Genomic DNA, 13,556 nt, shown 5'->3' with positions numbered 1-13,556 from the left:
TATTAGAAATTCTTACCCTTTATCTGCAACTGAATCTTTCAGCCTTATTTATAAAACTATATCAATATGCATCTGAGTGCTCGAAATATGAATATCAGCTCAAAATGTCACCAAAACCACTTTTTTCCTTTAATTAACTGTCCTTGGCAATAGTGCCCTATCTAAGCAAAGGCATCTGAGGAAAATAGCCTGCACTTGGGGAGAAAAGGACAGTAAGAGAGCATTAAGATCAGCTCTCCCTTAGTGTCTGTCTCCCTAGATTGCTTCTCTTGCCATGCAAGTGGACGATAAATAAATGAGTAACTAGCTCAGAAAGAAACAGTTGGGGTTTTTTTTCTATTTTTTGACTTGGATGTTAACCAACAGAATTCTGGTATCATTAAAGCACTCTCCATAATTTAAAAAGTGCCTGATGTTACAGGTTTTGAAAATGCAAATCTAATAATTTTGATTACCACTCAGCTGTGTATCGCTAAGGTGTGCCTACACTCGGCTGCCCTCAATTGGCTTCTGAATAACATTTTCCATTTGATGTTCTGCTAGGGCTATTAAAGTGGGGGAGGGGATGTGTTTGTTTTCCAGCTTTCCCAGTCCTTGAGAAGAGATGGGTAAGCATTTTCCTTGGGGTGATTTGTAAAGTGCATTGCTGGGGCTGGCGCTCCTGCTGAGCATGGCTTGGGTCAGAGCCCTCCCTGCACATCGTCTGTCACCAGGCTGTATCAGCCATCCCATAACCTGCTATGTTCAGCTATTAGATTGCAATGCTTCTTGACATGATTGGATTGAAACCTGGGGGCCTGATTTTTAGAGGCACCAAGCACTTGCAGTTCCTATGATGTCCACAGGAGCTGTGCTGAGCAGCTTTTGAAAGCAGATCTTTAGCAAACCACCCATGTTCCATTCTTAAGATGCTTATAAGCGGTATGTATTGCAGCAGGAAGAATCAGATTTATGGCGTGGACTTCTTGCCTCTTGCAGAAAATGCTGTGGAGGCGAGGGTTAGCTACAGCAAAGCCTCGGTGCTGACACTTGTTAAGGACCACGGCTTACATGGATCATTCTGGGACCCATGTAGGAGAGCTCAGGGCTTTGTGGGAGGCACCCATTTCACCTCGGAGTCATGGCCTTCATAAATATTTCATACGGGCTTAGAGCAGGGCAGAGGATGAACTTCTGATGCTGAAAGGCATTTCGGTAAGTGATTCTGTGCCTGAGCCCTGCTGCAGGTGTGGGTGTTTCTGTAGCATCCTGAGCTGGGGATGCTCCAGGTCTTCTGAAGTTTTAGTAGCAGCGATCTCAAGTCACTGTAAAATCCCAATATCCTTCACTTATAATCAAAAACAATGTCATAAGTCTAGGCAAGAATTTAGCATTCTTTTAGTAACTTGCACTTATACTGCTCTTCTCCTGAGAAACTTAAAATGTTTTACTTTTATTAATTAGTTAAGCCACATAACATCTACTGTGGTTCTGCTAAGAGTTACTCTATTTTGTTAGAAGAGAAACCAAAATATAGATGAATTAAATTTGTCCAGGGTAATACAGCCAACTCCCTGAGGACTTGATCTGAAGCATATTCAAGTCAGTGATTAAATCTTTTTCACCACCTCCTTTACGCTTTTGGTAAGGTATTTGAAAACCCAGGAACAGCTTCACATGCCCTGAATTTCAGTGAATAGTTCTGCTCAGTACATATCTTTGTTGCTGTATCCTTATTATTTTAGCAGAGAATTAAGCAATTGGCCAATAGTCTCCAGAAGAAGTAGTTAAGATTTTGGTTTCATGTACCAGAGAATGAATAATTTTTGTAGTATTTTAGCATGACAGCTGTGCAGAAGAGACTTTTGGAATAAGCAAAAATATCTATCTGTATATGATTTTCAGACTTTTGGTCTCATTGTTAAGCAATATGTTTTCTTCTTTTCATTTCCTCTGAGGCCATGTAGAGAAAAATCATGGCATTTTTGTCAACAGAAATGAAAGACAAATGTTAACTTCAGAGGCAGAGAGAGTACACGAGCACAGATAGGAGCTGAAATCTGCATAATGTGTCATGGCTCATCTTTCTGTGCCACCATTTTGCTTGTACTGTATGACTAAAATGAACCAGTGGTGAAGGATCCATGTGAACTCCAGTTGTGAATAAAGGATCAGTCCTGAAGCCCAAGGTGGAGCTGATACGTGCTGCTGCCCACATTTAGCAGACAGAACTTGCTGCATCACAGGTACCTGCAGGTTTTGGGGCTTTCCTTTGCAAATGATGTGTTTAGGACAATGCCCTTTCTCACCTTTTCTCTGCTTCACCTTCCCAAAATACTTGCTCAGTTCTTGCTCGCTGGGTCAATGGCATCTCATGTAAGACCACAAAGGTCCTAAAAAGCTCTACGTCTCTCTTCCCTTCTCAGGAGGACAGGATTAATGCTGGTTTTCCCCGCTTTGTTTTCTTTGTTGTTTGTAGATCCAACCCGGGTTATGGTGTCACCTTTCAGCATGGATGTCACTGTTGGAGAAAGCATTGTCTTGCCTTGTCAGGTATCTCATGATCACTCGCTGGATATCGTGTTTACCTGGTCATTTAATGGACACCTGATAGACTTTGAAAAAGATGGGGATCACTTTGAAAGAGTTGGAGGGGTAAGTATTAATACTAAAGCAATCTCCTCACAGTAATAAAAGTAGGTAACGTAGAAAAGGGCTACTAATAGAAGGAATGGACTTGACTAAGTTAGTAGTAGGAGATGTCATCTTGTGTCCTACAGAATGAGACGATGAACATTGCCAGTGTAGTACTACATTATAGTGGGTGTAAAGTTGTGTTGATTTCTTAATGACATGGTTTGAATCTGCTCGCATGAATGATGCATTCATGTTGCAGTAGGATGGATGTCAGAAGACCGATAATATGTTTTCTCATTGCAAAAAACTGCCTTCTCATTCAAGGAAGAAGTCCATAATAGATTTTCTCTGGCTGTAACAGTAAAAGAAATGTGAAATATAACAATTGTAGAACTTTGTATCTATACAGAAAATAGCAGGAAATCAGAGAATATCCTCAAATTTGTTTAGGCAGTGTTTGTTGGCATGTTTATCTGTCTCTGTCTGTGTCCTCCTCTTGTGACCACATGCTTAGAATGAGTGTTATTCCTCTACACAAAACAACCTGTATAGCATTACAAACATCATCGACTGTCAGAGATGACATTTCTTATCAGCATTATCTGTGCTTGTTTCCTGGCAATGTCATGTTGGTATCTTTGGGTTGGTTGGTTGGTTGTCAGTACCCACTGACAGTGCAAATTTTTGCAATGTCCAAAGAATTGTTTATTTGAAGGTTGAAAAGATCATGTTCATGGAAATATGATAGCTAGGAGGAGTCAGGTGTGAAATGATGGTTAGACTGCCCATTAAATACAGCCCTGGCCACCGTTGTTGTTCAAGACCATGACCAAGTGGCAGGTATGGGGAAGAAAAGGTAGTGAAGGTAGGAATTACTTTCCTTCATTAGGAGAGGAGAAAATCTGCTTGGGTCATTTGCCATTTTCTGCCTCTCCAGGAAGGTTTAAGACTGGAGAACCCTCAGCAAGCTAAGGGTGACTGTGATGGTCCTTCTCCGCTTGATTTTTTTTTTCTGCTTTTACCTGAGTTGTAAAAGGCAGGTTGTTTCAGCTTTTCCAATAGTTTCAGATTTCCTGAAGTTGCTGTAGCATGAATTTTGGCAATCAGCAAGGGCCAGTGCTACAGGAGGTACCTCAGGACGCTGTCTGTTAGAAACGAGGTTCGCACAAGGAGGTAGCATGTCCTTCAGACCTTCCCCAGATTCTCATGCAATTCTTCTGACCAAAAATAATTTGCAAATAATTTTTACTAAAAGAGGAGCAACAATTTCACAGGCTATATCTGGAAGATGGGTAAAAAGCTTGCTTTCTTCTGCAACCATAACGTTTTCCCTCACAGTTCAGATTCCATCTAATTTAGCCTGTTGTGTATTAGGAAAGACCTGGTGAGTTTAATTTCTAACTTCCTTGCAATTTAAAAATGTTTTATCATCCTTCCTGATTATTTTTTTCCACTTTTATTGGGTGAGGGTAGCAAGAAAAAGAAGAAAAAAAATGCAACGAATTTTCAGCAGACATTGAAAACTGGAAAAGCTTTTGCATTTTGCTCTAAGGGAGGTTTTACAGAGCCACACGCTCCGCTGGGTTTCAGGCAGACTGGCAGTCCGTGTTTACCTTTGTCAGGAGTGAAATTTAATGCTGAAAGGAAAAGGAAATACAATTTACAAGCCTTGCTGTTATCCCAAAAAAAAATCATTAAAAGATGCACTTACAGATTGATGCCTAGGGCACACATCAGCAGTGACAGCTCTTCCCAGTGACTGTGCTTGATTGGCCTGCAAAGCTAACATTACAAACTTTATTAATATTCTTTGGTCAGAAAGCCACAATCACAAGGTTACCCTGAGATTTTCAATGTATCAAATGTTTTGTATCTGGAGAAAAAATTAGAGAGTTTTCAGCGTTCTATACATACAGAAATATAATTAGTTCTATTCAACAGTTAATCAGACATGCACTTGGTGTTTGGAAAACAAATTACCGCAGTTAGATGATGCAAGATTTCCTCAGAGAGTGCTGTTCTCATGATCTTTAGCACAAAAACACTGGGCAATCAAAATGCTGGCCGTAATACAAAGCCGTGAAACTATTGCAGATGTCTGGTAATTTGGGCTGGTTTTCACTTATGAAATAGATGTAGACACAACTTGGGCCTCTGAATACCAGAGAGGCTGTAAATTGGATATCCGGACAGATAAAGGAAGAATCAGAGCGAACCTGCCCTGCATAAGGTTTGTCACATTGTTTTAATGGAGAAACTGTTTAACGGACCCAAACCAGGCTCCCTTGCCCCTTGTAGGAGCCATAATTTTAGAAACACTCCCTCTCTTATCTTCAAGGCAGACTCACATAATTTTAATAGGCCACGGCTTGCATTACTAATGTTTTCATCAGCCAGTGTAAAGTAAATCCATTAGTCACAGTGTCCTTCATGTGATAATGATGTTTAGCGCTCATTAAAAAGTAATTGTAACCACTTTTCCCTACTTTATCAGCAGGATTCAGCTGGTGATTTGATGATCAGAAGCATCCAGCTGAAGCATGCTGGGAAGTACGTCTGCATGGTGCAAACAAGTGTGGACAAGCTATCGGCTGCTGCAGACCTGATTGTAAGAGGTATTTGAATTTTGTTACTGTTGTTGTAAAATCTCTTCTTTTTTTTCTTTCTTTTTTTTTTTTTTTTCTTTTTTCTCCTATCTTCTGCTGCTGGTAAGACAATTTCTGGGCTCAGAGACATTCATTGGGATCCCAGTGTCTTGTAATTGATCTAAAATATAGGCTTTAAGTACATACTGAGGTTCACAGTATGTTTTCAAACAGTACATATAAAAATTCTTTCATATATACATACTCATACAAGAGACACACAGCACAGATAAACGCACTAGTACATGTTTGTGTCCTGAATGCAAAAGTTTCATCAAGTGAGCTCATTTATTTGAGGAACTGTGCAACAGAAACAGTATCCAGCTTATTCACTGCATTTCTGCCCAGCAACATTGTTCTTTTTTTAGAGTAAACATGATTTAGTAACTTCACTGATATTTCAAGATCTATTTGTTACCATACACAGGTGATCTGTAAGACGTCAGCAGAGACACAATAAGTTAACCTGAGTCTGGATCCTTACAATAAGTATGGTAGATATTCTCCTGCTTGTTAGCTTTGAGGAAAGCAAAAAGAGGGGGCATATAGGACTTAGCAAAGAAGAATTTCATCACTCGGAGCCTGGCTACAGCAGTGCCTGCAGCTCCTTTCTCAGGGGGCATCAGGGACAGAATAGGAGGAAGAACTGAACAGAGTCCTGCCCCCAGCTTCCTCCATCCCACCTTCAGTTTGTCCTCTCAGATAAAAATTAAGATAGATGATTTATAAATAATTCAGAGCAAGGTCTGTATGCTGTTCTTACATGTTTGCATGTTCACCATGTAACATAAGTTCTCGAGCAACTGAGTGGAAGGGGGAGAGCATAAAAAAGAAATAAGAAATTCCCTTTTCACCCAAGCTGTGCCAGAGTAAAATGTACAAGATTAGCCCTGAACTTGCATTCAGAAATGTGCCTTTATCTCTAGGTGGGCATTTGTGTTATCCTCATAATATTGTTATGCTTTTCACCATGTTTCCCCCATAGGTGTGCAAACATAGACGCTCTCAGGTACGTGCTGTACAAAGGGCTGCTCTCCTGGAGGCAGCGAAGCCGCTGCTCTGCTCCCCAGGAGGTTGCTCCCCATTACACTGACTCTCTGGTTTTTGCTGTAGCATGATTTCAGATGGGGTTTTTTTGTTGGTTTTTTGCACGAACATTTCAAAACAGCCTGTTGATGGGTGCATCAGTTAGGTAATTTCCTTAGTGCTGGCTCTCTAAACAAACAGGAGGAACGCTAAATTCTCACAAGAAAATGATCCTTGATGGTGGCAAAAATACTGACCTTGTCACTCCCTAAAAACACCAACAGGGACATCTCCATCCAGGCCAGTGGTCCCACAGCTGCACTGAGGGTTGTGCTCTACCATCCCACCAACTGCATAAAAATTGGGAAATATCCCTGGGCTGTGAGACTGGAGGCAAGCTGAATAGCTGGTGCATACATAGAGCCCTCAGAATATAATTTTAGAAGTTTTCTAAATAATGGATTATGTCAGAATAATAAGAAATCAGACACTAGAATAAAAATCAGTTATTTATGTCAGGGTATGTCAAACAAGAACATATATGAGTAACCTCTGGCACTAGTACACAAAAGTCAGACCAGTTGTTCAGGGCTGAGATTTTTCCACGCCATTGAAACAGAAGCACATGTCTATCATCAGCCCTGAAATACCTGGTAAATACCACTAAGTGGTAATTTTTCCTGCTCTTGCCCTACTGTAGCCTGCACCCTGCGAATATGTATATTCTGAGATGTTGGGAATAACGGTCATTATTCCAAGACATGAAGTGGAGACAGTTTGTTTCAGCCTCTGCCAAGCAGTAGGAGTAATTTGTGACAGATCCAACAAAATAACTTGCGGTGGAGAACCAAAGGAGCTGAGTGCTCTACGAGGCCGCGTTGCGTGGCTGCTCCCCCCAGCAAAACAATTTAAAGTTTTAATTTCTGAGAAATTAAATCCACCTAGACCTGCTGAAACTTTCATTTTAAAGACAGAATATTGGAAGGTTTGGGGATATATTTGATATTTAAACATGTCCAGCTCTCTGAATATCATATGAGAATAATTTTAGTCCACAGAGTGAATTTCAGGAGAGTTTGCTTGAGAGGATGCTTTTGGGGAGAGACTTCACCTCAGGTACCACTACTGACAGTAATGTCCATATGATACAGGAGACACGTCCCCTCTCTGAGCAGTATGTCCTGCAGTGCTTCACTGGTTAGAAGGAACACAGCAGTGAAGCAGAAAATACCAGTCGCTACTCAGACACGAAGCTCGTTATAAGCAGTTCCTTCATTCTTCACTAGCCTTTGGGTGCATCCGAGGTGCAGCGCAAAGTCACGCTTGTACCTAGGCCAGACCTAACAAGCTCAGCAGAGCCGATCCTGGGTGCTGCAGCAAGTGCCTTGCTCGCTTGGGTTGCTCAGGCTGCAGCGGGGCTCAGCGCCTGCTCACGTGGAGGCACCGGGGGCTGCGGGTGCAGCTGGTCATCTCTGGATTTGTGTGTGTCTCCCCCATGCCTCAACCTCATCTAGGCAAAGAGCTGCTAAACCACAGCTGGGGCTGCGGTTAACTCTTCTGCTGGGATTCGCTTACCTCTGTCCTGAGTAAGGGAAGAAGACCAGAACGCTCCCTCTTTGAGTCACTGTGAAGCCTCAAGCATCCCTCTCCTGTAACTCTTCCAACAGGTCCCCCAGGCCCACCAGAAGCTGTGACGGTAGATGAAATCACCGACACCACCGCTCAGCTGTCCTGGAGGCCAGGAGCGGACAACCACAGCCCTATTACAATGTATGTTGTACAAGCAAGGACCCCCTTCTCGGTGGGATGGCAAGCGGTGAGCACAGGTAGGTCCATCGCCTGGTCCCTGAAGAGCTCCACCGATGGAAGGTACATCCATCAGGACCCATGCATGAGCCGAGTGGAGCAGCTCTGCACCTCGAAGTGAAAAGTAATTTCACTGGCTGCAGAGCACTGGTCTCATTAACTAGTTTCAAGTTTAGCAACCCAAAGATTTAAGGTCTAGTCAGTGCTATTACTCATCCATTTTTCTCATGAATGTTTAAGGGAAAACAGGATGAATTCCTGTCTTTTGATGCCACGCTGGAGATATACAACAGTAATTGTGGTCTATAAAGACATCCCTCAGGGACAGACTGTGTCATCTGGCCTATCTTTAAGTAGAATTATTGTCTTGATAGAGGGAAAAATCCCATGATGTAATTGCTCATTCCGTCAGAGGTTAATTTTGTTCCAGTAACCATTAAATGGAGGGAACAGTGTGGTTTAGAAAGAGAAAAATAAAAACTCTTTAAACATGTTGTCTTGACTCTGTTTTCAAAAAGCGGCAATTGGAAGAAACTCTTTAATAGCAGGAATTTCTGTGCTAAAGGCACAATGTTTTAGTGCTGCCTCTTTTACTTCTTTGTAGTTAACAAAATGTTAGAAAAATGAGTAAAGGTTTATCAATCCTTTTTCACTTTGTATTTCAGTTAATCCCTCACTTTTAAGGGTACCAGATGTGAGCTTTTCTCAGTGGTTTTCAATACCTTTAGTGGCTTTTGTTGCACTCCTGACTTGTGGCTCTCTCCTAGTTCCAGAGATCATCGATGGCAGGACGTTCACAGCGACAGTGGTGGGTTTGAACCCTTGGGTCGAGTATGAATTTCGAGTAGTGGCTGCCAACCTGATTGGGATTGGAGAACCCAGCAGACCTTCAGAAAAGAGAAGAACTGAAGAAGCTCGTAAGTAGTGGTGGGCAGCTGAGTTAAATCTTGAGGAATAAATGTTCCTCGGTGCTAATGGGTGTGTTGCACTGGAGGAAGCAGAGAAGAACTTTTCGCACCCATTGCTTTTCTCCCTCATACTTTTTGTGTGCACAGAACAGGCAGGAGAAGTTGTGGAGCTCCTGATGGGAGCTCCTGATCATTTCCTCACATCATGACTCCCACAATATATAGAAAGACTTCATGCCCTTTCCCGGCAGAAAGCAATGATTTTCAAAAAAAAAAAAATATATTGGGGAAGTTGATGAAAGAGATGAACTCTGAGAGCAGTCCCTCTGGTTTCCCACAACTGATGTGATAGAAATTCTGGAGCACAGACTACAGCACCTTGAGAGCGGGAGTTTGAGCTTCACAGCTGGAGAGTCAGCAGGCCCTTGATGCTGGGGGCTTCTGTGTTCCTCCGAGTAACTTGGACCTCACCCCTGGAACATTGGTGTTGGAGCAACCACCCTGGGCTGCCCTATGGGTTGGATCATTTCATAGGCTTTCTGAAGGTCTTCTGCAACCCTCTCCCAAACAGACCATTGCCTTCTGGAACCACTCTGCATCTTCAGGCAGCTGCAGGCAGAGCTAAACATTGACCATAGAATCACAGAAACATTTTGGTTTGAAAAGACCTTTAAGATCATTGAGTCCAACCATTAACTCAGCATTGCCAAGTCCACCTGTAAACCACGTCCCAAAGAACCTCATCTACGTGTCTTTTAAACACCTCCAAGGGTGAATCCTCAGTACTGCCTGTGTTCAGGGATTTTGGCACAAGCCTTGAGGGCTTCTTGATGCTATCCGTGTCCTTTGATCTGGCAGAAAGGGGTCACGGCAAGTCATCGACTCAGCGTGGTGGCTGCAGGGATATGTGCCTCAGTTATGGCAAACCCCTGGTAGGTGGCTCCTCTGTTCTGTTTTAGCCTGTAATGGAACAGAATATGAAATAGGAAAATAAATAAAAGCCCTTTTTTATGGAAGATAAATGTTTAGACTAAACAATTAGTGACTGAACACACAAGTTAATTGACATACTTTTAATATACTGTTATTGACAGACTTTTAATGTGCTATTTGCCGTGGCAAATTAGTAATTTCCTAATAGCGCTTCTGGTACCCAGCAGGGGAAGGCCAGCAGAGTCGTCTCACTGAGTAGGTCTGTTTCATTTCAACAAACTTTTCTGGTTTCAAAGCCATCATGTACATCCTCGGCATCTTTTTTTGCAGTTCCTGAAGTGACCCCAGCTAACGTCAGTGGAGGTGGAGGGAGCAAGTCTGAACTGGTCATTACTTGGGAGGTAAGTGGAGTCCAAACCAAGAGGAAATTAATATGGTCATCATCTAGATTTGTCCTTTCATCCCAGATCCCAGTGAAGCTTCTGTAGTTTTCAAACAGTTTTCAGTGAAAAAAGCCCAAATTGTGTCATAAAAATAGCCCAGCTATTAAAATTGAGCTGAACCCTTTCCCCATCCCAGGCCTCCATGCAAGGAAGCCAGCAGAGAAGTGCTGTGCAGGGCACTGTGTGGAACGGGCTGCACATCACTGCTCCAACACAAACTCAGCTCCCCTGGCTCTCAGCACATCTGTATGCATACAGCAAAACACAGGTGGGCAGAAACAACCTGAGGGATAAAACGGGGTTTGTGAGGCCAGGCTTGGCATGTCCTGACCTGGTTGAGAATTGTGGCTGGCTCCAAGCTCCAGCCCTTATCCCTGCGCTGGGTTATATGGCAGCAAATAGTTAAGAGCACAACGCATTGCACGCTGGCTTTCATTTCTGCTAATGAAAGCCAGCAAGAGGAGATACAGAGATGAAAAATGTTTAATATTCCTTAAGGCAGTCGGGGTTAGAACTTTAGTCATTTGTCTGCTCATATTTTCATGTTACGATGCAATGCAGCTGGCATATTTTTCCTAATAATGAACTTCACTAGACATGCTAACACGTCCACTTAGCACTATTTCTGACCAAGCTGGCAGAATGAATCACCAGAGATATTTTTAAGGTTATTAAAAAACTATAAATGGGTTTTTGTCCTTACCACACAGCTCAATGTGCTAAATTTCCTCCTCTATTGGACTAATTAGCTACGCCATGTCTCCTAAAGATACTGCAATATGTTTCGAAAACACACACGGCAAGAACATCAGCCATGACTTTGAGTTGTAATTTGCACAAAATATAATTTGTATTTTGATAGAAAAATCCATTTACTGTTTTAAATGTCCAGAGGCCTTTTCTTTATGGTCTGGTGTAATTTTTGAACCTTACAATACAGAGTAAGATGAAGTCACCAGAAGTAACCCCTGCATGTGTTTAAGCACCATGGACATCTGTGGGAGAGTGGCTCATAATTACAGGGTATTTTAACACATTGAAGCTTTGGGGTTTGATGCAGCTTTTAGGAGGCTGCAACCCTGACAGCAGGAAGTGGCGGTGTGTCCAGAAGTGACCTGGAGGTGACAGATTGTTTCTTCTGGTTGTTACCTAGCACTTACCCACCCTTCTCCATCATGTTTGTGACGAGTCACTCCCTACCATCGTGGTCTCTTAACGGACCATGTCATATGGGATGTGAATAGTTGGCTGACTTAGGTCTGGGTCACTGCATAGCAATGGGCCAGCGGGGGACCACCAGCCCCGTGCTGGCTGGGACATTGCTAGAATATGTTCTTCAGGGCTTCACGTGACTCTGAAGATGTGAGAGCAGCTGTCCTGAGTATTGGGAAGACAGGAACCATGTCCTTGGTTGACCCCAACAACCCTCAGGCTCTTAGTCATTGCAGTGCCTAAAATTACTCACATCATTACTGGAGGCTCTATCTGGTCAGTGAACGAAAGTGGGCACCTACAAAGATGAATTAAGTTTTAGGTGAGGTGTCTTCTGGAGATGCTGCTCTCCCCCCGACTGCAGTTTGCTCACAGAGCAGTAAGGCTCTAGCATGGACAGGATGGGATGAATTCAGATGCAAAGCTGGAATCCAGCCACCTCCCGTCTCTAATGTTCACGACAGCAGCTTTAGAAGCACCAAGAGCAATAGCCAACATCCAGGCAGGGATATAAATGCATACCATTGCTCAGTGCCATTTCTTGTGCTCTGCTTGCCCACAGACAGTGCCCGAGGAGCTGCAGAACGGAGGTGGCTTCGGGTACGTGGTGGCCTTCCGCCCCTTTGGCACCATCAGCTGGATGCAGACCGTCGTGGCCTCTCCGGATGCTGCCAGATATGTCTTCCGCAATGAGAGCTTGCCACCCTTCTCCCCCTATGAAGTCAAAGTGGGGGTGTACAACAACAAGGGAGAAGGGTCCTTCAGCCCTGTGACAGTCGTCTACTCAGCAGAGGAAGGTAGAGCCAGGAGCCCACCCCACCATCTCTCCCTCTCCCCCGCTGCTGGACACGAGGGCATTGTCGGGGTGTGAAAGGGCTTAGTATACACCTTGACATATCCTTTGATACCTAATCCTTGCTCTGATTTATAATAAATGACGAGCCGTGATTAATTCGTTTGATAGTCATTAAAATAACATTAATAGTAATGAAATCTTTGATATTAATGGAAAAGTAATATGTAATCTGGAAAGAATTCTGCTGAGATTTAGTATGAATTAATGTCCACTGATTAGAAAATGTTCCCTCTTGTCCTAATTACGGTACATGGTATCCTGGGTTGAGTTTAGTAATGACATCTTATTATTTCTTAGGCAGAGGAGCGGTGCCGTCTGGCACAGGCTGACAAGCCATTGTTTTGAAATGTGGGCATTTGTTGTGGTCGCGTGCTTCTTTTCTCGTGCAATGAAAAAAATAAATCCCTTGAAGTCTGAGACTAATTGAAGACAAAATTGAAAACTCTTAACTTTATTTTTGACTTCTCTACCCAGAGCCAACAAGAGCCCCAACCACTGTTTTGGCCAGAAGTCTTTCTGCCTCAGACGTTGAAGTTTCTTGGGCTCCCCCTCGGGAGAACCAGCACAAAGGAAGAATACAGGGATACGAGGTATGGAAACAGAACACGGCATCCTTTCGGTACTATGTGTTGAGGAGACACAAATATGTGATGGGCAGTCATCGTGGTGCTGCTCCTGCTTGCCATGGGTTCCCATGGCCTATTTTCTTTCTTTTGTCTGTTCGGTACACAGAGAGTTCTCTCACATGGTAAACGATTATACATTTTTTCTGTATGTAATCTGGCTGAAAACAGCGAGCAGAGCTTGCAGGGCAGAAGCTGCATGAATGTGCTTCTCCAGCCAGCCGACATCTGAGGTCCTGGGGAGAGAGCGCTGCAGCTGTGCTGGTTACCAGCAAGGAATGAGAAGTGATTATATCGGGGTGCAGGATCTGTCCCTGCGGCACTTTCGCTTTGGGCAGAATCATAAAATCATTCCAGTTGGAAGAGACCGTCAAGATCATTGAATCCAACCATAACCTAACTCTAGCACTAAGTCATGTCCCTAAGAACCTCATCTCTTCACCTTTTAAGCTCCTCCAGGGATGGTGACTCCACCGCTTCCCTGGGCA

At 43.2% G+C, this 13,556-nt stretch overlaps 1 protein-coding gene across 1 annotated transcript in view; it reads left to right on the top strand.

Annotated features, from left to right (window-relative positions):
• Positions 1 to 13,556, top strand: part of LOC135992861 (contactin-4) — a 161,764-nt gene that overhangs the window by 143,887 nt on the left and 4,321 nt on the right. The window contains exons 12-18 of the mRNA XM_065642267.1: positions 2,459 to 2,634; positions 5,111 to 5,231; positions 7,955 to 8,113; positions 8,861 to 9,010; positions 10,265 to 10,335; positions 12,152 to 12,386; positions 12,920 to 13,035. Of these exons, the coding sequence (XP_065498339.1) occupies positions 2,459 to 2,634; positions 5,111 to 5,231; positions 7,955 to 8,113; positions 8,861 to 9,010; positions 10,265 to 10,335; positions 12,152 to 12,386; positions 12,920 to 13,035 (1,028 nt within the window). The remainder of the gene's footprint in view (positions 1 to 2,458; positions 2,635 to 5,110; positions 5,232 to 7,954; positions 8,114 to 8,860; positions 9,011 to 10,264; positions 10,336 to 12,151; positions 12,387 to 12,919; positions 13,036 to 13,556) is intronic.

Source organism: Caloenas nicobarica, chromosome 11, assembly GCF_036013445.1.
Source record: "Caloenas nicobarica isolate bCalNic1 chromosome 11, bCalNic1.hap1, whole genome shotgun sequence".
Lineage (NCBI taxonomy): Eukaryota > Metazoa > Chordata > Aves > Columbiformes > Columbidae > Caloenas > Caloenas nicobarica.
This window is presented reverse-complemented; position numbering and strand designations above follow the sequence as displayed.